This window comes from Mesoplodon mirus (genome assembly GCF_964341445.2).
Source record: "Mesoplodon mirus genome assembly, chromosome: 2".
In the NCBI taxonomy this organism is placed as follows: Eukaryota; Metazoa; Chordata; class Mammalia; order Artiodactyla; family Ziphiidae; genus Mesoplodon; species Mesoplodon mirus.
The window spans coordinates 205,010,816-205,035,128 of record NC_138977.1 but is presented as its reverse complement, the minus strand read 5'-3'; the positions used below and the strand labels follow the sequence as shown (position 1 = coordinate 205,035,128).

At 53.2% G+C, this 24,313-nt stretch overlaps 1 protein-coding gene across 3 annotated transcripts in view; it reads right to left on the bottom strand.

Annotated features, from left to right (window-relative positions):
- Positions 1–518: 518 nt before the first annotated feature.
- The window catches only part of NEURL1 (neuralized E3 ubiquitin protein ligase 1), a gene marked incomplete at its 5' end in the record, with an annotated part of 83,014 nt that continues 59,219 nt past the window's right edge, over positions 519–24,313 (bottom strand). For 2 of the 3 annotated variants that reach the window (XM_082601571.1, XM_082601572.1), the window contains 5 exons: positions 519–3,310; positions 3,848–3,994; positions 7,453–8,142; positions 20,312–20,633; positions 21,097–21,338. In XM_082601571.1, coding sequence (XP_082457697.1) covers positions 3,072–3,310; positions 3,848–3,994; positions 7,453–8,142; positions 20,312–20,633; positions 21,097–21,338 — 1,640 coding nt within the window. In that variant the 3' untranslated portion in view covers positions 519–3,071. Of the gene's footprint in view, positions 3,311–3,847; positions 3,995–7,452; positions 8,143–20,311; positions 20,634–21,096; positions 21,463–24,313 lie in introns of those variants that run through there. The other variant, XM_082601570.1, reaches the window with a different exon arrangement.

Below are 24,313 nucleotides of genomic sequence, written 5' to 3'. Positions count from 1 at the left end.
AAGGCTTTTAGAGAGGGATACAGATCTTGGGGCCAAAAAGCCACATTCAGTGGGCCTACATGGCCCCTCAGCTTAGAGTCCCTGACCCTCCCCTACTTTTGCTGGACTCCAGTAAGCAGGGCTGGGCAGTCCTGGTGTGGGGAGTAGCCCATGGCTGTTCAAGGCCAAGCAGAGGCTGGGCAGCTAGAGCATCCCCCCAGGAGAGAGGAAGGCAAGCATCCCATGTCCCTCTGAGGCCCAGCCTGCCAAATGAGTGCAACTCCCACATTGTGCCCGGACCCCGTCCAGCACTCCAGCTTCTACCGCCACCCAGAGGTACTCAGCCCACCTAGAAAGTTTTTCCGAAGGTCCCTGACCGAGGCCTCCCGTTTCCTCCTAGCTGTGCCACTCATTTGGCATAGGCCTCCGCACCGGCCAGTGGGAGCGGCAGCTGAGCTTCCAGGTCTGGGCTTGGGGTGAGAGACCGGCAGGCCCTGTTCTGGGGAGCTCAGCACAGCGCCTGCCACCCTTTAGCCCCTAGGTGGCGCTGCCCCTCCACAAAGGTGGCACTCCAGATTTAGACCCGGCTCAGCCTCGGGAGCGCCACGGACTCCTGCTCCTCCCGGACCCAGGGCCGAGGGGCAGTAGAGCCTCCCTTTCAGCTTACAGTGAGGCTCGCCTGGCATTCTGGCCCCTGCTCTCCAAGCCCCAGGTCACGCTCCAGCCGCCTCCCCCTCCCCTGCTCTCTCCAGGGAGTCTTTCCTGCTCGTTGACTCCCCTCCCGCACACCCACCTGCCCGCCTGCCCTCTGTCCCCAGCCCTCCAGACTGCACAGCACAGCCCTCAGGCTGGTACGATATCACCTTTATTCACAATCATCAATCACGGCGCCCCACGTTCACAGAGGAGGCAGCAGCTACCCCCAGGCCAGCAGAGACAACGGGACGGGACGGTGGCTTCCCCTCCCCGGCGCGCAGGCTGCACAGCCCCTGCGTGTACGAACTCCCCTTACCTGAGAGGGGACCCCTGACTGGGTGGGGCCACACCAGCCCCACCTCACCCCCCTCCCACAGAAGGGGTCTACAGGGTCAGTGGGGAGGGGAGACCCATGGTAGGACTGTGGCTCCCCTGCCAGGCAGGTGCAGACAGGGCCCGCCTGGCATCCTGACCCCCTGCTTGTACTGTCCCACCACACCACCCCATAGCAGCCCCCACCAGAGAACCCCCGAGAGTCACAAGGAAAGTCCCCCCCGACCCCAACAATCACTTTACAGAGGTGCCAGCTGAGGCTCAGAGAGGCTATGACCTGGTCAGGGCCACACAACTGCTCAGTGGCCAGGTCCAGAATCCCACGCTCTGCCAGCCATACGGCAAAGCAGTCTCCGACAGGCGTAAAAAACTATCTGAGGGGGACGAGAGCCGGGAGGCTCGGGGGGAGACTAGGCCAGGACTCTGAGAGCTGGCCCCAGCCATGGCCTATCAGGACAGGGCGTGCAGGGCTGAGATGACTATAACCTAAGAGCAGCTGCGGGGGGCACTCCCTCACCCCGGCATCAGGACGAAGAACCTAGAGGTGCTGGGACCCATCCCCTTCCCTCCTCCTCTTTCCTGGGACTGGAGAGCCTAAGAACAGGCTCCCTACCCCTACAATGATGAGGCCAGCTGGCCTTCCCTCCCTCAGCCTGCCCAGAACGTTATGTCCTTATGGAGGAGGGAACTCCTGGGCCTCGTGATGTCTAATGAGCCAGTTATGATAACCCTGCTCCAGACCAAGAAGAAGGGCATTTTGTGGCTCTGGGGTGATCCCCTAGTCCCAGGGCACTGCAGAGGCTCTGCTGCCCTCTCTATAAAAGGGATACAATTTGTCAGAAGGCCTCCCACTTCAGCCCCTTTGGAGTTCTACTTCACGGTAAGCAGAGCTGGCTATGGACTTCTGGGCTGCAGTCTGGGGAAGATTTTGAGTGATGACTACCTCTGCTGACCCCTCTAACCAGGCACTCCGTCCACCAGGGCAGCATTTCTAGGGGTCTGGGGGATGGGAATTCAGTCCCCACCCCCTGCCAAATAACCCCTACAAACCCAATAAATAAATAAATTAAAATACAGAAAAAGCCTGTTCTTACTCCAGGGAACCCCTACTCCCAACCCAGGGCCCTGCCCTCTCCTGTAGGGGATGCTACAGCCTCTATGAGTATCAGCCCGGCCCAGAATAGCACTGAAATGGGGGAGGAGAGGTCACAGAGGGTAGCTGCAAACCTGTTCTTAAGAGAGCCTGACAGAAGACAGACCCTGCTCTCCAGCCCACACCAAGGGGCTGCCCCTGGGCAGCAGCATCCAGCAAGATGACTGGGGCAGACAGGCTATGACCAGAAAGGGGCCCTCCACATCTCAACCAGGCCAGGGGGCTAGGGACCCAGAACCTGGAGGCTTCTGTAGCCTGTCGGTCCACCCATCCAGGGTGAGTGGGAGATGGACATGGCATGGAGGCTGCAGCCTGCCCAGGATATGAGAGGTATCCACTGGCCTTCTTACCCCTGGCTTCCAGGCCCAAGGGGCAGGGAAGAAAGGAAGGAGAAGGTAGGTGTAGGTCAGAGAGTAAGACAGCAGCTCAGGAGCTGCCTGCCTAGGGCTGCTGTTGCACAGGTTGTACACTGCTCAAGGGCAGTTGGCTGAGGGAGAAAATGGAGGCTGAAGTCCAAGTCCACACTCCACTAGCCAAGCCCCATGTCTGGGCTCAGGGCCACATCTGCCCAGAGGAAGGGACACACTTTCTAATTCTCACAAAGGTGCCACACAGGCTAGAAGGACCTCCTGGGAATCTACCCCGGATGGGGAAGGATCAGGAGAAGCTGAGACCCCCGGTTTAGCCCCTCGGCGTGCAGGGAAGAGCAGGCGATTGGCTTCTGCCCCCACCTCCCTGCCTGACACCCCTTCCTCCCCAAACCTTCGGGGGCTGTTTCCCATGTTTAACGAGAAGGGAAAAGAATTTCCAAAATGAGGAAGAAGAGAAGGGGCCCTGTTGACTTGCCCCTCAGGTAGAGCTGGGCCGGAGTCCGAGGAGGTGGGCGTGAGGGGTAGGGCACCACGACGGGCTAGGAGCTGCGGTAGGTCTTGATGATGTCCTTGATGGGGCGGCGGCAGATGGGGCAGCAGGCGTGTAGAGCCTTCTTGAGGCGCAGGCCACAGGCATAGCAGAGGCACATGTGGCCGCATGTGTAGATGACCGTGTCCACCGCGTGCTCATAGCAAATGGTGCACTCATCGCTCCACGGGCCCCCGCCTGGGGTCACTGGCGACTCTGGCAGGCTCACCGGTGAGTTGGGGGCCGTCCCTGGGGTCAAGGGGAAACCAGTCAGGAGGAGACATGGCCCAGCCTGGTCCCAGGTTCATGAAGAGAGCCCCCTGGCCTCTCCCCCTCCATTTATCAGGATCGGCCTGTCTAACCTACCACCCAGCTTCCTGGGCACAAGAGAGGAGAGGATACACTCTGGACAGCCCCACTTCTGGCCCCTCAGCGCCCAGACCAGGGGCCAGGGTGTCCATGAGGCACTGAGAGGAGGAGGGAGGGATGGAGGAAGGAAGGGGGCCCCAAGCCATTTAAGGAAGGCCCCTCCTGAGTTACCCTTTGGTGTTCTTTGTGCTAAAGAAGTCCTTTGGAGAAAGCTGCCCAGCTGGGGGACAGGATGGGATACACCCCGGAAATTACCACTCAACCAGGGCTCACTGGGCCCATCTCCAGCTCCTCCAGGGCCCAGTCCTGATACAGAGGCTGCATGCCTGCCTCAGCCAGGGCGAGGGTGGGGATGGGGTCCTCAGGGTGGGAGGCCTGGCATGGTCACCATGGAACTGGAGGGGTCAGCCTACTTACCGCCAGCAGAGTTCCCCAGAGGTCCAGAGCTGCATGTGCTGAGCAAGGGGTCAGAGAGGCGGATGCCCAGGGCGCTGGGCGAGGTTGGTGTGGAGGCAGGGGAGCAGGAGAGTGATGGGATGCCCCGCTCTGCCAGGATGGTGGAGCCTGCAGAAAGGGTGGGAAGGAGGGAGGGACACACTAGCCACTCAGAGGCCCACTGGGAGAAAGCTCGAATCTCCACCCCTCTGTTAGGTTCCCAGGAGAAAAATGGGTGGTACAGCCTGACCACACGGCCCAGCCATAAGGCTTAGGGTGGGACTCCACCGGCTGGCTCAGCACCCTGCCCCAGCTCTCTGTTCCCGCCTACAAATTGGAGGGCCACACGCATCACGCTCTGGTGTTACTGCATCTGCCGTCTCCAAACAAGCCCCCTGCCTAGAATCCCACCTCCACCCTTCCCCATGCTTCCCTCACCTTCAAGGTTTCCCATGCCAGAGAACAAAGTCGCCTTCCTCCCACCTAGCATGGCCCTTCAAGCCCCGGCCTCACCATCTTAGTCAGAGCCCCATGCTATCACCCCCCTTCTCCTCTGCATTGGCATCTTCCAAATACTCCACACCATCTCCCACACTTGATCTGCCCAGCCTTCTTTCCTTCCTTTCTTCCCTCACTTTCCTCTTCCCTTCCATCCCTCCCTGCCTCCTCCCTTCAACAAGTTCTTGCTGAGAGCCTACCAGGTACCAGACACTGTGTATATATAAAACTGGGAATGAGGCAGACAGAGCCTTTGCCTTCAAAGAGCTAACTGTCCAGGGAGTCTCTTGGGGCTATCCTCAACCCCCTCCTCTGGACAGCCTTGACCCCACCCCCCCCGACAACCACATATCTCTATCTAGCACTGACCAGCCACACACGCCATTCACGGAAATAAAAAACCACAGAGGATAGGAAATTATTTGTTCTTTGCCCAGGAACGTAACTTTGTTTCCCTACTTAAACCTTGAGCTTCCTGAAAGCAGGAAGTCTGATTCACCTGTAAGTCTCCCACAGGCCCTAACATAATGCCCTACACATAAATAAGTGCCCAGTGAGATATTTTTTACTACTGGTTATTCATTCTAATTCATTTAATACTCACTGTTTCTAAGAATATTCATTAGCTGTCCATAGGATTTCTCTTATTAGTGTTAACAGGTTTCAAGTTAATTATCATCTCCTTTCAGAAATTCATACCTATTTGCTTTTCTTGCTTTATTGCACTGGTTAGCATTTTCAGAACAATACTGTAAGGCATCTCTATCATATTCCTGACTTTAATAAGAATATTTCTAATGTTTCACCATTAAGCATGAAACTGACTGTAGTTTTGGAGTGAAGGAAATATCTTTCCATTCTTACTTCACTTAGGCCTTCAATAAAGCAAAGCATTCCTCTGTAAGGTAAATAATTATCCTTCGCACACTGTTACTGATTTGTTTTTCCTTTAAAGTCAGTCAGGATCCCCTAACACCAATTTGTTAGTTGAGATGCCCAATTCTCCAAACAGCTCAGGAGCACTCTGTTTAGCATATATTAAATTCTGAATGATTATTCTTCAATACCCACCTTGACCTACTTCCCTTTGGGGACATTTAAGTCCTGGGTTGTTTTTGTTTGTTTGTTTTTAAGCTTCTCCTTTGCTCCAGTCTAGTAAGCTTCTTTGGGCAACAGAAGCTTCACTGGAAAGCTACTTATCTATTATTAGGTGGTGCTGAGGCAAGAGAGTACCTTGCCATTATGTTATTTCCTTCATCTGAGGAACAGTGTCTCCTGGTGAATGTAGCCAAATATCTGTGTACCTCAACCTGATTTTTTTTTTCTGCACCCCAGTCCGGTTTGTTTTTATTCCATCCTGAATTTTCACCCCAATTTCCTTCCTTACTGATTGATGGCTTTTCATCTAGCCTGATTTCTTTTCACCTCCTTCCTGACTTATCTTCCCTCAATCCTAACTTCTTAGCACCCCAGCCCCATTTCTTTTCATTCCTTTTAAAATTTATTTTACACTCCATCTTCATTTGGTCTCTTTCCAGAGGAGGAAGTCTCCACTGATTTTATCTGATTTCACACAACTCTCACACACTCCCACAATCACCAACAGCATTACATACACAAATACGCATACATTTAGTTACTCACGTGTGCCTAGACACGGTATGCCAATCTTACAGCGTAAACTCATGCTCACTCACATACACATATTATATCTTGTCTATGAAGCCTCTTGGGGTGAGGTCTAGGTCAGGGGCTGTGAGACCCAGGGGTCTCCAAATGTGTCTAAGCAAACTTGCTGAGGAAAAAAAAAAAATTCAGATGCCCAGGACCTAATCCGAGATCTACAGAATCAAAATCTCTGGAGGTGGGATTCAAGAATCTGCACTGTAGTAGGTTCTCCGAGTAAGTCTAATGCTGCTGCAGAGCAGACCAGCACTTGGAAAGCATGAACACCTGCTCACTCTGGGGTAACAGAGGTTCCTGAAGATACATGTAAAAAAAAAAAAAAAAAGATTTCTGGTCAAACGAGCTTGGAAAAGCTGGACACCATAACCACCACCACCCTCTCCTAAAGGTTCACATTGTATATTAAAGGTTCTGAGAAGTTCTACAGTAAAGAACCGCCTTCTTTTTTATTTATTCTTTTGTGTGTGTGTGTGTGTGTGTGTGTGGTATGCGGGCCTCTCACTGTTGTGGCCTCTCCCGCTGCAGAGCACAGGCTCCGGATGCGCAGGCTCAGCGGCCTTGGCTCACGGGCCCAGCCGCTCCGCGGCACGTGGGATCTTCCCGGACCAGGGCACGAACCCGCGTCCCCTGCATAGGCAGGCGGACTCTCAACCACTGCGCCCCCAGGGAAGCCCCAACTTCTTTTTTAAGACTCAGTATTTCCCAAACATTTTAGACCCAAGGACCCGTTTTCAATGGACACCTATCCTGCAGAACACTCTGGGAAACATGGCTTACACAAGTCCGCATCACCCAGTCCATTCAAGCTCTGTCCATTCAAACCCAGGAAGGCCCAGACATCTGCAACCCCCTTTCCTCCAAGGCCCTCTGCTCGGGGATTCCCCACAGACCCCCAATCTAGGCACCACCCTGCAGAGATACCTGGCTACTGACATACCAACCTCTTTTTCTTATTTAGACACACAACCACCCTTAGAGGCAGAGAACTTCACTACCATTTTAGGAGAAATGGAAACTGAGCCTCAAAAAGTTCGCTGCTGGTGGAAACAATTTTCTTTTTTCCCATTTTTAAATGGCCACTGGGCAATGTGTAAGAGAACTGTTTACGTATCTGTGGGAATGTGGGTGAATCAGATTCTGAGCGTGAAACTCAGTGTTCCCCGCTTTTCTCCCCCTCTCCAGGGTTTATGTGGTGAGATCTGAGAACTATGGGCTAGATAATTGAGTCCCACCCAGAACTCATCTTCGGTGTCTGTGACTCCTTGACTAGACCCCATGAAGGGCGGGGTGGGCGCTCTTTCCCCCTACCCAGACACGCCCCTCCTCCAGGGAAGGCTGGGTCTGGAGGCGCCAGCCTCTGGGTGCACCTTGGGGGAGGCGGGCACGTGGCCAGGGGCACTCACCGAGGATGCGGATCTGCGTGATGGCCCCGTGCAGGCCGAAGAGCATCCAGAGTGGCTGCGAGGCGTCCACGCACAGCTGCATGCCCGCCGCGGAGCCATTGTGGCTGAGGTGCAGCTCACCGTCGGGGTTGACCACCAGGCCCAGGATGTCGCCGCTGTGCAGGGGCCCGGGTACACGGCACACGGCCCAGAACTCCTTACGGTCCACCAGTGCCTCGGGGCTGAAAGGCAGGTCGGCTGGCCGCAGCGTGCCGGGGTCGCACGTGGTGACGCCGAAGGAGAGCGCGCCAGGCCGCGCGCCGCCCGAACGCGTGACCTTGACGAAGATGGTCTCGGCCACGCGCAAGGGCCGGCTGGTGAAGACGAGCGCGCGCTCGTCGCGCCCGTGCTCCAGGCGCGCCACCGTCTGCTCGTCCAGGATGCGGACGTGTGCGCCGGCGCGCAGCGCATGGAAGCGCAGGTCACCGTCGAGCTGCGCTGGCAGAGCGCGGCTGTGCTGGGAGTTGAGCGAGTTCTGCGGGATGGGGCAGCCAGCGGCCGGCGCGGTCTCGTCGCCGTCCGCGCCCGGCACGTTGAGGTCGCACAGGCTCACGGAGAGGCGCGCTTCCTCGGCCTCACGTCGCAGCGACGGCCGCCGCAGGGCGGTGAAGGAGCGCGGCCGCAGGCAGTCCGGGAGCACCAGCTCGCTGTCTGCGGCAGGGAGGGAGACAGGGCGACCATCACGCGGGCCACAGCGCCCAGTCCCCATCGCCTGCGCACCTCCTCCCACTAGTCTTTAAAGCGCGCACCAGTAGGACGCACCGGGTTTCTAATGGCACAGAAAATGCTAGGACATAACGTTGTGCAGGACTTCTAACTACGTATTTGTTTAAGCAAAGGATCAAGGCCGGCAGGAAGGACACCAAAACTAAAAACATGATTACTTCTAAATTGTATGCTTATTAAAATTGGATTTTTTTTTTCTAACTCCTGGGGCCCTCCTGGGTTTTTATCCCAGCAGCCAGAAGAGCACCCAGCACTTAGAAGTAAATAATAATTGTAAATAACAGTAAATAATATTTGTTGAATGCATGTTGACATCCTGCCCGTCTGGGAGGCCAGAGGGAACCCCCCCCCGCCCCGCCCAGAACGCCTCTCTGCACAAATTGCAAAGAGACGTTCTTACCCCAACAATTACCTTGTGAAGTTATTGCCACGGAAGGACATTGAGGCTGAGAAGTTAAGTGAATTTATCCAAGCTATCCTTTCAAAACTGACAACTGGAAATCAAACCCTTTCTCTTTTTAGTCATGCAAGTAATACAGACTGTATTTTGTAGAAAAGACAGTTCAGCAAAAAGAAAAAGTAATCTCCTGTCAGCCCACCATCCAGAGGAAAATACTATTAATATTTAGATGTATGAGTTTCCAGCCTTTTTTCAATATATTTTAGTTATTTCTTTTTTAAAAACAAAAATTGAATCATGCTATATAAATGCCAGTAGTTTTAAACTAACTCTAACGGGTAACAAATCTCTGAAAATGTCGCAACTTTTATCTATCTTCTCAGAAAACTGCATGTTCTCCCTAAATTCCGTGGATAATTTCAGGGCATCAACTCCAGGTGAAGAACTCTGCTATACAAATTTTCTTTTCAAAACTAGCTTTTCCATTTACCGTGTCCTGAATACCTTTCTACACTAATAACCATGTTTTTGATACCATACTTTTTTAATGGCTGGTTATCTCTGCTTTATGGAGTCCTATAATTTGTAATAAAAGTCATCAGTTGCAATGAATTACCCCTGCATTTCATCCTTAAAACATCCCATGAAGTTGTTCCCATTGTACAGATAAAGCTCGGAATTGTTATGTGACAGCCACGAAGTGGCAGATCCAGGATTAAAGCAAGATCTGTCCAACTCCCAACGCCACATTCTCCACTTTCGGGCCCTCCTTGTTTACTGAACCCTTTCTGTGGGAGTCCCTACATTTGGCTAGTACCACCGCAGCTCACATCATGGGCCAATCCCTTCTCAGGAGGCTTTTCTCTGAGCCTCCCCCAGGGAGAATCTGTGCTTTCTCTCCAGGAACTGAGTAAGGGCTGCTGGAGTGCTTGGTGTGAGAGCAAAGCTTGGGGGACTGGACTGGTAGGGGCCTCAGAGGCCAGAATTCAGCTCCAGCTGAATCTAGAGACGCTCTCTAAAGCCTCTCTCTCTTTGTTCTCCCCCAGCTCCCCTGCCCTTTCCAGGAACAGTGTTGTTTGGACCCCAGCAAGGAGAAGGTGCTGGGCCGGCCCTCCCCCCAAGGCTCCTGCTTCTCTGGAGAAGCCTCTTGGGGCCTGGCTGGTCAGGATTCCCAGCATCGTGTTTGGCAAGGAGGAGGGAGCCGACCGGAAAATGTGATTATTCCAGGGAATTGACTCTGTGACAGTAATGGTGCAGAGAAGCTGGGGGGCTGCGGAGAGGCAGAGGCGAGGAGGGCAAGACACGGGAGACAATAGCGGGGGGCTGAGGAGGGCTGTGGGCTGACCTGGACCCCAGGAAACAGCCCCTGCTCCCCCACCCCTTAGGGATTCCAGGCAGCGGCCCTTGAGTCCAGAGGGTTGGGGACAGAAAGGAGAAGGGATGGGGAAGGAGGAAACAAGTGGCTCAGAGATGCCCAGCCGGGCCTATGGGAACAAGGCTGTCATGGGGGCCCACACACACACACTCCACACTCCTCTCTCCAGCCCACCCCACACGCTCAGGACAATCAGGCCAGAGCCCATGGAGCTGGGCAGACGCTCAGAACAGACTCCTGAACGGGCTGGAATGTGAGCTCTCCTGCTCTCCGCCCCTTCAGGAGTCCTCTTCTGCTTGGATATACCCACTACCTCCCAGCAGCACCACTGCTGAGCTACTCTGTCTTTAGGAAAATGTTTCCTACTCTTAAACTGAAGTCTACCGCCCTGTTTTGGTTTTTTTTTTTTGAACTCTTAAAAAAGTCATTTTATTGATCCTTTACCATACAAAATGTATTCAAATTACACCCATTTGAAGTGGTAAGATCACAGCTAGAAAACAGGTTACCCTGTAACAAATTTACAAAATCTACCATAAAAGCTTTTTTTTTTTTAACATTATATTACATATTATCTTTTTTAAACTAGCATACACACAAAGCTTAACTGATTGGTAGTTTGCCTACTCCCAATTTTGGGAGAAATACTTCCTTTTGACAAAATCACATACCCCATAGGAAAAGAAATTCCCACAACTGACAACTGCCACCCAACTCTCTCTTCAAGGCATCTTCCTTCAAATCCCTCCTCTCATACACACAAGGTGTCATGCTGAAGCTTTAAATACTGCAGTTGAATTTACAGATCTACACTTACAATAAAGATCAACACAAGAACCGCCACCATGACAACAAACACAAACAAAATAACTCTTAAAAAATTACAAACCAGCTAGAAAATATTCTGGCAGTGTTTACAAATTACTTGCTATTTTTATACAAAATTGCTAGATAATGAAAATGAGTAGCCTGCATATCAACCTAAATAAAACAATCACTCCACACAAATCTGTACATATAAACACACACCTATCACGTGTTGCTTTTTATACAGTTTACTTTCTAGGGCTCACTCAGTCATGACCTCCCTGTATTTATACCTACTACCTCTGGGGCTGCCTCTCAGCCCCACACTGAGGACCGCTTTCCTCAGGGAATACTCAGACTCCCCACACACCTTCCCACCTCTTAGACAATGAACACAACCAGACTCAGTATTCCAGATGTGCCCTGACCAGCTCAAGGCACAATGCGGCCATCACACCCCCCCTGATAAGTACACTAAACTTCTCATAATGCAACCTAAAAGTATTTTAGGTTTTTTGGTTAACAAAATCCATATACTGGTAGGCAAGACAGGAGCATAGTTAAGTGCAAGGACGCTGAAGTCATCAGCTTGGGTTCAAATCCTAGCTCTGCCATTTCCTGGCCGTATGACCTTGGGCAAATAGCTTAACCCCTCTGGGCCTCTCTTCTTTAGCAGTGAAATCAGCATTTACTTATTGGTATAAAATATGGACTCTAATACTCCCCTCGGAAGGGATGCTGAGAAGACAAGGTGGAATACAGTACCTAGGGCACCTAGTAGAGTACCTGGCACATAATAATCACGAGGTTAATATGAGCCACTGTTATTGTTTTCATGCTACATGGTTCAGAAGAATATGCATGGGCTTTGGGTTTAAATGTCTGATCCAGCACTTGGCTGGTGGCCTGTGGGTAAGCAAATGTCCTCCAGCCCCCGATCACTCACCATGAGAACAGGGGTACTACTACCTGCTTTGCGATGTTGTCGCAGGGATCAGAGGTAGATTGAGAAGCCCCTGGCACCTGGGTACTTGATAACTTCAGTTATTACCATTTGCTCAGGTTGAGTTTATCAACCAAAGTCAGGTCCACCTGCACTCAGACAACTAACTTTTTGAACCTAGGACTTTGCATCAGTCATGATAAGCACCCAGGACAAAATCATTGAATGACATTACTGACCAAAGACCAGGAAGGAGAAGCTACAAATGGTGATTAGAAACGAAAGAAGGAGAAACAGTGGGCAAAGAGAGAGAGAGAGGGGAAGGGGTAGGAAAGAGGTCCTTTTGGCCTTTGTTGAAATATCACAGGAGTTAGGAGAGGAGGTACAGGAGATGCTGGGAAACAGCTAAAAATGGAATCTCTGGGGCCAGTGCCCAGCCCAAGCATGTCTTCTCTCCCATCCCCTCCACCCCTCGGGGTCAGGAGCAGCTGCAGGCCACCAGCAAGCTCCAAAATAACCATCCCATCAGTGTGCCCGGCTGCCCGGGGCCCTGAAATAGATGAAACCTGAGATGGAGGAACTGGTCACAGCACCCTCCACAGAGGGGACGGCAAAGGTCACATCACCTTGATGTGAGTCCACATCAAGCTGGAGGTCAGGGAAGGGTCCGGGCCCCCGAAGCCAGGGGAGAACAACCATGGGCTGAACCTCAGCCCAGGACTGCACCCTGGGGTACAGCTTGGAAAACCCTGAGGGCCAGCCTGTGACCCCCAAGCAGTGGGGTGGCCCCACGTTTGATGCAACAAGTTATTTAATCCGTGCCTGGGACACACAGCTGCCCACTTGGAGGTGTTTGTGATAGGGGAGGGGCGGCACAGGGCCACGGGAGAAGCTGCAAAGCTGGCTCCCCTCTCGTGTCCCATCTTTCAGGAGAGAACTTGTCAGTCTTCAGCCCCTGCCTAATCTGGTGCCTGGCGCTGGCTCTGCAGATGCCCTGGGCCCGGGCAGAAAGAGCCAGGCCCTGCAAAGGGCAGGGAGGCCTGGGCCAGGGTTTCCTCCCCTCAGGGTGGCACTCAGGGCACCCACTCATTGACCCCCTGTGTGCCCAGCCCTGGGCAGGGGTTAAGGAGAGGGAGAGCCAGGACCTGGGCCCTGGAGAGCCAGTAGCCCTTGGGAGCTTTGAAGCTTGGAGGCATGAAAATATTTGAGTACAATTTTGTTACAAAATTCTTAGTGCCTCAGGTAAGACAGGACCTCAGAGGAGAATGAGGAAATCTGTTTATCTCTGCCAAGTTCTCACCCAGCCTTGGCTAGAATGCCCCTGGGGACAGGAAGCTCACCACTTCTCAAGACCATCTATCCTCTACTTTGACTCGCTCTGAAACAGAAGTTCTTAGCCTCAGTTGGACAGCATTATTCTAAAAGGGAGATTTATCCTAAAGAAGAGAAGGCTCAGAGGGGGCCCCAAGGAGTGGGTACAGGACACTTGGATCCACGCAAGGAAAGTTTTTCTAACAGTCACAGTTGTTCAGAGACGGCATCTCAGGAAAAACAAGATTTGACCCAGGCCCTGAAGGACAAGAGGGTCTGGATTGACAGAAGTGAGAGTCACTCGGGTGGGAAAACTGCATTAGCAAATGCCTGGGGAGAACAGTCTGAGCAAAACCAGTGAAGAGAAAGGAAAGGAGTGGAGGAAGAGGCGCCAGGTGGAGGACACCAGGGCCAGCTCCCGCCCAGAGACCCACTCAGCCCCTCACACGTTGCCGGCCAGTGCGGGGTAACCAAGGCAGGGCCTGGGAACCGGAGCAGAGGCTCCTTTGAAGCAGGGCCTGCCGTCAGCCCCAGTCTTGTTTGTTTAGATTCGCACATCCGCAGCGCTGGATAATCTTTAACCACGGGTCAGCCTGCAGCCGCCCAGCCGGCTGGCAGATCTCTGCTGGCCCCTGTTTGGAAGGCGCGCCAACCCATTTACTGTGTCCATAAACATCCTCCTGCCGGTCCGCAGCTGGCGTGGAGCAGGAGAAGGAGCCAGGAGGACGGGTACATGGCTTGGATGGGCGAGGGGTTTCTCCACCCTTCTGGGCAGTGCCCTGAGCCCACACCACCTCCACACTCTCCATGTAAACCCAACCACGGGAAAGCGAGGAGAAACAAACACACTTTCTGAGACTCGCAGAGGGCAGGACAGAACGTCCCAGAATCACTCAGAGCCATAGACTCTCAGGTTTATAGAATCTTCAAGCCACAGGATCTTAGATGTATAGATTCTCAGAATCATCTGGTCTGGTGGTTCTCAAACTTTTTTTTCAAGCCATGGAATCATTCATCCGATGGAATGGAAAACTGCTTAAAGTCTAAGAGGTGGCCACAGAGTCCTGCCACTCAGCTGCCTCAGAGATGCCTCTGTGGAATCCCAGTGCTCCAAGGAACCCAGCTGGAGAACCACAGATCTTGTTCCAAGAAACAGTTTAGATCGCATGGTTTGACTTTCATCCAGACACAGGGACTTGGTTTTAAGGCTCCCTCTTCCAATGAGAGGACTGGCAGGGGACTGTCTATTTTGGTGGTGTTTCTAGATGTTCCTTTTTAACCGAAAAAGACAGCCCTTCCCATTTGTATAAACACTTTTACATATGTGAGCCTCACAGAATATCTGTGAGGTACATGGTGCATGTATAATTATGTCCAAATAACAGACAAGGCGGTTGAGGCATAGAGACGCTGAGAGACTTGCCCAAAGCTACTGAATGGCCAAGTGGAGTCGATTCAGTCAGGTCTCCTGCTTCTGAAAATACTACAAGGCCCCAGCTCCTCCCCTACACACACCCCACTCTGGGCCACCAGGTCTCTCCAAGGTCCCCAGAACTGCATCTTGGGCCAAAGAGATACTAGATGGAAACACATAAAATTGCCATTTCTGGACATTACAAACAGTCAAATATTGGCAATTATATATGGTTGCACTTTATATATATTCATTCTGGTAGAAAACTAGAGCACACTGTGAACAACAGAATCAAACAAAGCCCTCAAGAGCCTTCAGGGAACTACAAGGCAGGCAGACCTACCCTCACCACTGAAACAGGACGCTGGTCACCCACTGCCCCTCTTCGACTCTGCCGGGGCCCTGGTGGCCTATCTGTGCCCAACACATATGGCTGATCCCTGATGCCTGGAGCTCTCACAAGCTCTATTCTGGAAGACATAAGGGGGCCAAAATCCCCACCCTTGAGGGGGTAGCTAGACATAATAGGGAGACCAGAGAGACTCATATTTAGAGAAGCTGGGAATTAATGTAGCCCACACTTCTGGGCTCAAGTCCCAGCTCCACCAAGCTGTGTGACCATGGACAAGTTATCAGACCTCTCTGAGCCTCTGTTTCCTTATCTGCAAAATAGGTACAGTAATAACTTACTTTATAATATAGACAAAAAGGATTTCTACTGTATTCTTAAAGAGGACAATATATGATGCAGAACTGCTGATACTGCTTAGACCTCCACTCGCTTCAGGAAGAGGAAGGCTCACGAAGAACACGGTAAGTCAGGGAAGGCTCCCTGGTGGAGGGGAGGGTTTGGTACTGGGCCTTGACATAACTGGCAGAATTTGAGGTGAGCAAAAAAGAAGCACCTGGAAGAGTCTCCGAAGCAGAAAGAACAGCAAGATTTTTTTTTTTTAACTAAGAAGAAATGAAGGGCTTCCCTGGTGGTGCAGTGGTTAAGAATCTGCCTGCCAATGCAGGGGACATGGGTTCGAGCCCTGGTCCGGGAAGATCCCACATGCTGCAGAGCAACTAAGCCTGTGAGCCACAACTCCTGAGCCTGCGCTCTAGAGCCTACATGTCACAGCTATTGAGCCTGCGATCTAGAGCCCGCGAACCACAACTACTGAGCCTGCGCTCTAGAGCCCGCGAACCACAACTACTGAAGCCCGCGCGCCTAGAGCCCGTGCTCCACAACAAGAGAAGCCACCGCAATGAGAAGCCCACGCACCGCAACAAAGAGTAGCCCCCACTTGCCGCAACTAGAGAAAGCCTGCGCACAGCAATGAAGACCCAACGCAGCCAAAAATAAATAAATAAATAAAATTAAAAAAAAAAAAAAAAGAAAGAAATGAAAACCATCAAAAAGGAAGAAATCACTATCAGCATCCTCAGCTCTTTCTCCATCCCAAGAGCCTGGCTCAGCCTCCTTAAGCCAATATTTGCCTCTCAGCCCCTGGCAGCCACAGCTAAAGGTAAATATTGGTTTAGCCTGGGAAGCGGAAGCCCCAGATGGCAGTGTGGTCCTCAGCCAGCCAGGATGCCTCACGCTCTGTACCACAAGCTGAGGCACACCCGGGACAGAGACCTGACCCCAGGCCTTATCTACGGAGAGGCCCAGGCCTCTCAATGCTGAGCAGCCAGGCTGGCCCACCACCCCAGAAACTGGTGCAGCAGCAGCCTGGCCCCCAGAAAGCTACCCTGCGAGTCTCTGTGCATCCTTCTCCTCAGTAGGCAGGTGGGGTCTTTTACCAAGACCTAGGATGACACCATGAGTCCTTGGGAGCCCCCCTAATGGCCTCCTAACACCCTCCTGGGCTCAGCCACAGACATCTTGATGTGGCAGTAAGTCTTCTCACACTGACCTTGTGCCCACGTCAGCTGGGAGGTCTGAATTCCAGGCCCAGCCTGGCTTCTGACTAGTTGGGAGAACTTGGGTAGGCCCCTCCTCATCTCTGGGCCACATTTCCTCTTACTGAAAAACTTGACAGCAAGAAGCTGCTGGAAACTTTCTACTCTCTTGGCTCTCTCCTCTGTGATGCATGAGCATACCCACACCGGCACACACCTGCTCTCCACAAGTCATCCACTATCTTCCCACTTCAGCCCGTCCCCTGAAGGATCTGCTCCCCGACTGACCGCCAAGTCCCCACCTCTGTGCCAATGCACACCCCTCCTGTCTGGCCTAAATTGTTCCTCCTCAACCGGTCCATTCTTTTCACCTGCCCTGGTTTCTGACTTGAAACTCATCTCCTACAGGAAGTCCTTCTGGACTGCTCCCCAGCTGCACACCACCCCCCCGCCAGTTTTATTCTTCAGCCACACTTTTTTGCAGTGTTGGATTTAGGTCACCTCAGAGCAGTCATATGGCATGTCCCCCAACATAAACACTCTTTAAGGAGAGGGGCTGGGTTTCCAATTCTAGTGTCTCCTCCGACCCCCGCACAGCACCTAGGCTGTGGTGGGCACAGCGGGGTGTGCAGGAACACCCTACAAATGAATTCCTGGCTCACCAGCTTTCTGCCAGGATCCACAGCTGCTCTTCCTGAACCAACACTTCTGAGAGGAGGAGGGAGACCTTGAAAACTGGGATAGGAACTTATCTCTCCAAGTACTAATCACCCCATAAAACTTGTATTTATTTAGTTGCTGGCAGGTCCTTCTTCCTGGAGGTAGGAAGCTGTTATTCTTACAGATACCAGCCTGGGCTTGGGCCAGGGTACCCGGAGGGAAGAGGGTGATCTGCTGTGAACTCCAGCGTAACAGGGAGCCTGGAAGGCCTGAAGCAGGTCTGCTGGAGCCATGGCACGGGCATCAGGGGGCCTAGGTGATGGTTAGGGCAGTGGGGGGCGGGGATGGGGACCCCACCTGGAGGTGTCCATCAGGGAGAGACATCAGCCCCTACCACCACTCTGTGGCGGGAAGACGGCCAATCTGTCCATGGCCTGACTTGTGGACCTACTATGTGCCAGGGAGCCCAGGATGTCTCTGGGCTGAGGAGCTTGGAGGGCTTTGGCCACAGGTTCCAGGTGGAGGCAAGAGGGGAGGGGGCAGGCCTCTGGCAGGTAATCCCCTGGCGGGTAATCTCTAAAGATGAGCCACGGTTTTGGGGGACAATCACCCAAGGAAAGACAGGTCCATCCTCAGAGCCCCCGAGACAGAGAGTGACTTCTTCAGAGGAGAAACTCAGCTGAGGAGGAAGACGAGGCAAAGACGAGGAGCCGGCGGTATCTGGGTGGAGGGAGAGAGAGAGGCCCAGAAAGACCCAGGTGCAGTGACGTGGCAGGTGAGGAGAGAGGGGAGATGAGAAGTGGGCAGGAGAGGGAGGGAAATGGGCCCCGAGACTACACAGGGCAGCAGGTGTGTCCCGGGGGCAGGGGCACGGAATGAGGGCATAGTGCAGCGGGCCCACCTCTGAAGTTAACTTGGGTGGGTCTCTCCTTTCTTCACAAAAAAAAATTAATTTAGGAAGAGCAAATCGAGGAGCTATTTTAATCTGCTAATTCATTTTAGGGGCCATAATCAGTGTTTTAAAATGCCCAGGGATTATGGTGATTTACAGCTGTGATGGGAATCAGCTGGGGCCTTGGCCTTATTGGGTATACAGAGAGGAGGCTGACAGGAAATCCAACTGCAACTGAAAATACTGCGTGAAAACCCATTTATAGTCAAAGAGGCTGGGCCAGGTCAGTGCCTGGGCTCTGCCCCAGGGTGGGGCCCTTCAAGATTACTCTCCAAGCCCCTCCCTCAGCCCCTGAGATTTGGAAGTCCCATCTCACCCAGTATGTCCCCTTCATCCTCACCCCCATCCCAACCCTCCTGGAACTTGTAGGCCCAGTCTAAGCCTCCTCCACCAAGAAGCCTTCCTAGACTCCATCCTCCCACACTGACTTCAGCCTCCTCTGACTTCCTGCTTAAACCCACCGCGGCGGCTGGTTGGGGGGGGGGGGGCGATGGGGAGGGGTCAGGTAATGCGAAAGGTACTACTTTTGGCATCAGAACACCCAGTTCAAGTCCTAGCTCTGCCACATCCGTACACGGACAGGACAGGCCTTCCATGGGCCTCAATTTTCTCCCTGACAAATGGGGATAATAATCACTCCCTCCAGGGCCAGCTGCTGAGAGGTTAAATGAGATAACTGGATGGAAACCGTCTGACAAATGGATGAGATCCTACGACCACAGTGTCCAGAGACTTACTGTTGTCTCTTGGGTTATGCCCTGATTGGTCTGGAGGGTTTGCTTTGTCTCCCAGTGAGCCTGGGGCTGCCTGTGAGCGGGGCTGGGTCTACCTCGGCCACGCCCCCAACCCTTTCCTTCATCTAACAAGTCATCCATCCATCCCACCGCTCTCCCCTACCCACCCTGCACATATTCCTGAGGGTCCTGTACACACCAGGCACAAGATTCCACCCTGGAGAGGAAACTAGCTGGGTAAGACATGGATCCCTCCTTCACACAGAAAGACTTCTAACGATTACTCATTTCTTTGTTTTTACTTTCACAGGCTTTTTTCTTTTTAACTATCTTTTTACTCAAATAAAAGTGTTTTGAAAAAAAAAAGAGCTTCACTGTTTCTAGGCTCTGAAGTCAGAAAGGACAAAAAGAAAAAACATTTTTCCACCACCTCCCTGGCAGTTTTCTCTGCAGGGACGTGGGGCAGGGATGGGAGATGGGAAGAGCAAGCATTGGCTTGAGCATCGACTTGGTACCCAGGACTATGCTGGGCACTTTACTCATAGCCTCTTTAGTTGGATTTAATTTTCCTACCAACCCATTTTACAGATGGAAAAGCTGAGGTTCATCCAGGATCCTCCTGGAGACACAGCCAATTTGCCAATGGGTTGACCTGTACCCAGTCTATGTGTGCACAGGCACATGCAGACACACTTGCCTACACATGCTCAAGTGCAACAAAGTAGGATTCCTGGACTGGGAGTCAGGTGACCTGGATTCCAGCCCCACCTCAGCCACCAACTCGCTGTGAGACCCAAGGAAGTCTGAGACTCTGAGGCCCCTTCCAGCCCTGGCATTTTAGGGTCTGTGTGTGCCCTTGCCAGGAAGCCTGGTACTTTAGCAGCCCTAGAATACCTTCTCATGCCCCTCCTCCTCACCTCCCACAGGATGTCTGCCCTCTCACTCCCCTGTAGTAGACTTACTCACAATGGGGGCCCAGAAGCAGCCAGAAGAGTCTTAGCCCCCCTCGTGCCTTCTGCTGTCCCCTCCTACCCCTTTCACCCATATCCCTGCAAAAAGGACTAAGGTGGGGTTGGACCTCCTGGAAGGCTGCAGAGCCCAGGGGCCAGGGCTCACCTGGGGCTGAGCCTTGCAGCGCCTCCTAGGGCCAATGACAACTTCTTTGAGCTTGAGGCTCACTTCCACGGGCCCAGTGAGGGAGTCTGCCTCCCAGGGTTGCTGCGAGAACGGCAATAACAAAGTGCCTGGCACACAGTAAATGCTCTGTAAACTATAGTTATGATGATTAACATTAATTACTTCCTGGGGGTGAGGGGGTCTTTGAGACTGCCACACATGATCATGAAGGTCGCACACTGCTCAAAGGCACAACCTGAGGGACCACAGAGGGCAGAAATCTCGCCAGGCTCCACTTGCCACAGCTGTGGGCCTGGAAGAAGGGATGCTCTGCAGTTCACATCAAGGCTCCCAGAGCTGTCCCAGTGCCCACGCAGCCCCAGGGCTGCTACCAGTGGGGGAGGGAGCCCCATGCCTGATAGAACCAAGTCGAGTCAGACCACAGCACCGGAAGTGTGCCCTGCACCTAAGGGGCCAGAGGGAGTAGGCACTCACCAAGTAGCTGGACGCCCCGCGTGAGGCCGTAGACGTCCACCAGGGCCCAGAGTGGGTCGGCTGTGCGGACCCCATTGAAGAAGAGCATGGTGGCCGAGTCGTTGATGCGGTAGAAAACACGGCCCTTCTTGTCCACCCAGAAGGCGATGATGTTGCCCTCGTTGGCAAACTCCTCGGGCAGCGCCTTGGCCCAGAAGCCGCTCTGGGACACCAGGTCGGGGCAGGCGTACTTGGGCAGTGAGTCAGGGTGGATACGGGACGGGTCCTTGCTCGTGAAGCCTAGCCGCAGCGCCCCGCTCCAGCAGCACTGCTTCTTGGTGATCTGGGCGGCAGGGGATTGGCCTCAGACAGCCCTCAGCCCAGCCTCTCCCCCACCGTCAGTGAGCCCAAGGGGAAGGGGCTGTGCCCTTCTCTGAAGACCACCCCCAGACAGACTCCTATGGGGAGTCACACCGCCCAGCTCACCCGCTATTTGGGCTCCTCTCCCTCCCCCAGGAGCCCCCACCAGTCGAGTGAGAGCTAGTTCTCACCTCCCGCCATCATCTCCCATCACTTCCCCATGGCCACTCCCCTCTCCCGTTCCTTCTCTGTCAGGCAGGGAAGGTTGAGAAAGGAGTAAGGAGGAGGGGAGAGAAAGAGGAGGGATGAAGACGGGTAGAAGTGCGGTAGGGAGGAAAGAGAAGGGGCAAGGGGTAGTGATGGCCGTTAGCAGAAGGCGGTGCCTGGCAGGAAAGTCCAGAGGCCCCAGGGGGACGCAGTGACGGGAACAGGGAGGGAGGTCCCACCTTCAGCCTGACTTGCTCATAGATGAGGACCGGGCGGTTACTGAAGGTGATGGCATTGCAGAAGCTGGCCTGCCTCTTGACGGCCTTGTGGCTGAGGTCCATGAGGATCTGGGAGCCCTTGGTATGTGGATGGAAGAGCAGTGGCGTGGCCGGGAGCCCCCCGCCGGGCAGCACCGGCGGGCAGTACTTCTGCTTGTGGTGGCATCGGTGAGAGGTGACAGGGAAGGGGCCCCCGATGGAGTCTGCAAAGGAACAAGCCACAGCGTCAGAGAATTTGACAGTCCAAGAGCTGGACCAACTTCCCCTAGGGAAGGGCAGAGGGCTGGGGCATAAGCAGAAGTCACCACTGCCCAGGATTTCCACCATCATTGTCCCTTAGCACCACTGCCACTTTTTGCCACCTTCCTTCTCCTGCTACCACCTACTGCTATTTCCCACTTCACCACCTACCACCATTTATTACCCACCACCATCTGCCCCCACCCTTCACCTGTCACCTCCCACCACTATCGACTCCCACATTTCACCCGTCACCTCCCACCATCTGCCCCCACCCTTCACCCGTCACCTCCCACCACCATCTACTCCCACCCTTCACTCATCACCTCCCACCACCATCTACTCCCACCCTTCACCCGTCACCTCCCACCACCATCTACTCCCACCCTTCACCCGTCACCCCCCACCCTTCACTCATCACCTCCCACCACCATCCGCCCCACCCTTCACCCGTCACCTCCCACCACCACCATCTACCCCCATCTGTCACAGACCAACAACAGCAACAACTACTACCATCTACTGCTCCTCACCAGTATTTACCACCATTTACTTTCTGCCCTCTAGCATGTGATAAGCCACCATTTACAACCAACATCCAACACCATTCACTGTCACTCACTACCACCACCATTTATTTTACTCAACAAATATTCATTATGTATCTACTGAATACCAAGCCCTGTGCTATGCACTGAAGATAAGGCATGAAACATACATGGATCCTGTCCTCAAGCAGCCAACAGTCCAGGAAGGGAGATAAGATAGGGACAGAAACTGCAATACAAATGGCAGACAGTAATATGCACCAAAAGGTAGGTCACGTCCCAGGAAGGCCTCCTGGAGGAGGGAAGGAGGAGGAGAAGGCTTTGGAGCTGGACTGACAAGGCTGGGCTGCAGTGAACACATGACCATGGGGCTGGCATTGGAGACCGGGTAGGTGGGTGAGGCAGCCTCTGCAGCGTCGGCCCCAGGAGCATGCCCATCTCTCTCCTCCCTCCTCTGGGGCCACCTCCTCCTCCCTCCTCCCCAGGCTGCCTTCCTGCTTTACACTGCCCATGCCCACAGCATCTTGGACACAGGCAGGCCTTTTCGCCCAGGCTTTCTAGGAACTCGGATCTGCTTCAAGAACCCCTAGCCAGGGAGGCACTGTGCTTTCTTCCATAAACGGGGCTTGGTTCATAAGGCACTTTACAAACATGTGAGGTTGGCATCCAGGAGACAGGGCAGAGAGAGGAAAGAACATGGGATGTGGTGCCAGGTGGCTTGTGTCTGTCACTACCTGGCCATGTGACCTTGGGGAAGTCACTTCCCCTCTCTGGCACAATAAGTGGCCTCCACTCCGTGACTCTAAGCCATGTATCAGCAGCATTGGTAGCATTAATGCACAGCCTTGGCAGCTGGGGGCTCGGGGTGGGGGGTTCATTTCTTCCCCAAGATCTGTGTCTCATCCATCAGGAAGGGCAGCTCCTGCCCATCTGGTCATCTTGAGAAGAGACACAGAGGATGGGGAAGATGGGGTGGGGAAGTAGAAAACCACAGAATGTGACTGAGGCCATCTGGGATGTTTCAAATTTTGGTCCCTCCAAGGCAAGAATTTAATAATACAGAAAGCCTGGTTACCCTAGAGGCCTTCCCCTCCCTAAAGAGAGGGGAGGGGTTTCCAGGAAGGGGACGGAAGACAGGCAGAGAGGAGAGAAGGAGGGGAGAATCCCAGGAGGCGGGAAGGCCAGACTTTGGTCCAGTATTTGCACTGGTTTGCATCACTTTGCATCTTTGCTTCCTCCTTCCCAAAGGGCCCCAGACACCAGCATCCACAGTCCAGAGCCAGCCAGATACCCTGAGCATCAGCCTCCTGGCCTCTCTGGAGTTGCTTCCTGCATGCCAGGCCCACGAGTTGAGGGCAGCACAAGGCGGGGCTCACCTTGCTCTCACTAAGGAACCAAGAATGGTGCTCAAGGGCTTTGAAAGCCACCAAGCAGTGAAGGCTGGAATTGCTCAGAGGAGACCCAGACAGTCTGGAAAGGCCACACGAAGAAGCTGAGTGACCCCTGAATAGCACAGAGCAGGGGAGATCATTCCACAGAAGAGGACAGTTGAGGTGAGAGCAAAGTGTGGCACTGGATATAGGTGCCCCACCTAGAAGAGGTACCCACTGGGCTCAGGCCAGTCTCAGAAAGAGCTTGCCTCTTGCTTTCAGAAAATACCACACACTGTTTAGGGCTGTGTACATATGCAGAAATGAAAGCATAAAAGAAGAAATACCTGCTGGGTGAATGGATGACAAATGTGGTACGTCTATACAACAGAATACTACTCAGCAGTGAAAAAGGAATGAACTACTGACAGTAGCAGCAACACGGATGAATTACAAAATCATCACACTGAGCGAAGCCAGTTTTTTTAAAAAAATGCAGACACAGTCCACAGAGCAACTGCAGGGCCTCCACCCCTTTCAAAACCCTTCCTCTCCTTCCACCCTGTCCCACTGGTACCAATTCTATAAAACAGAAACTAAGCTAGAGTGATAATAAGCAGACTGGTGGACACCTGGGGATGGTGGGGGCAGGAGGGAATACTTGGGGTGAGAGGTGACAGATGTGTTCACCATCTTGATTGTGGTGATGGCTTCATTGTTATGTGCATATGTCAAAACCTATCCAGTCATACACCTTAAACACCTGTGGTTTACTGTGTGTCAATTATCTTTCAATAAAGCAGTTTTTAAACCTGCTGAGCCCAGCAGCTGATGAGAGCCTCTCCTATGGGGCCCCCGCTGCAGCCTCCGCTCAGAATCCATGGACAAACTGCAGGGTCTCAACTTCCTTCAAAACACTTCCTCTCCTTCCTGCCTATCCCAGTTGGGATCCTGGGGCCCTGGATTAAGATCCAGGAAACACTGGTTTGGGGCAAATATGGTGAAGACACCCAGGGACCA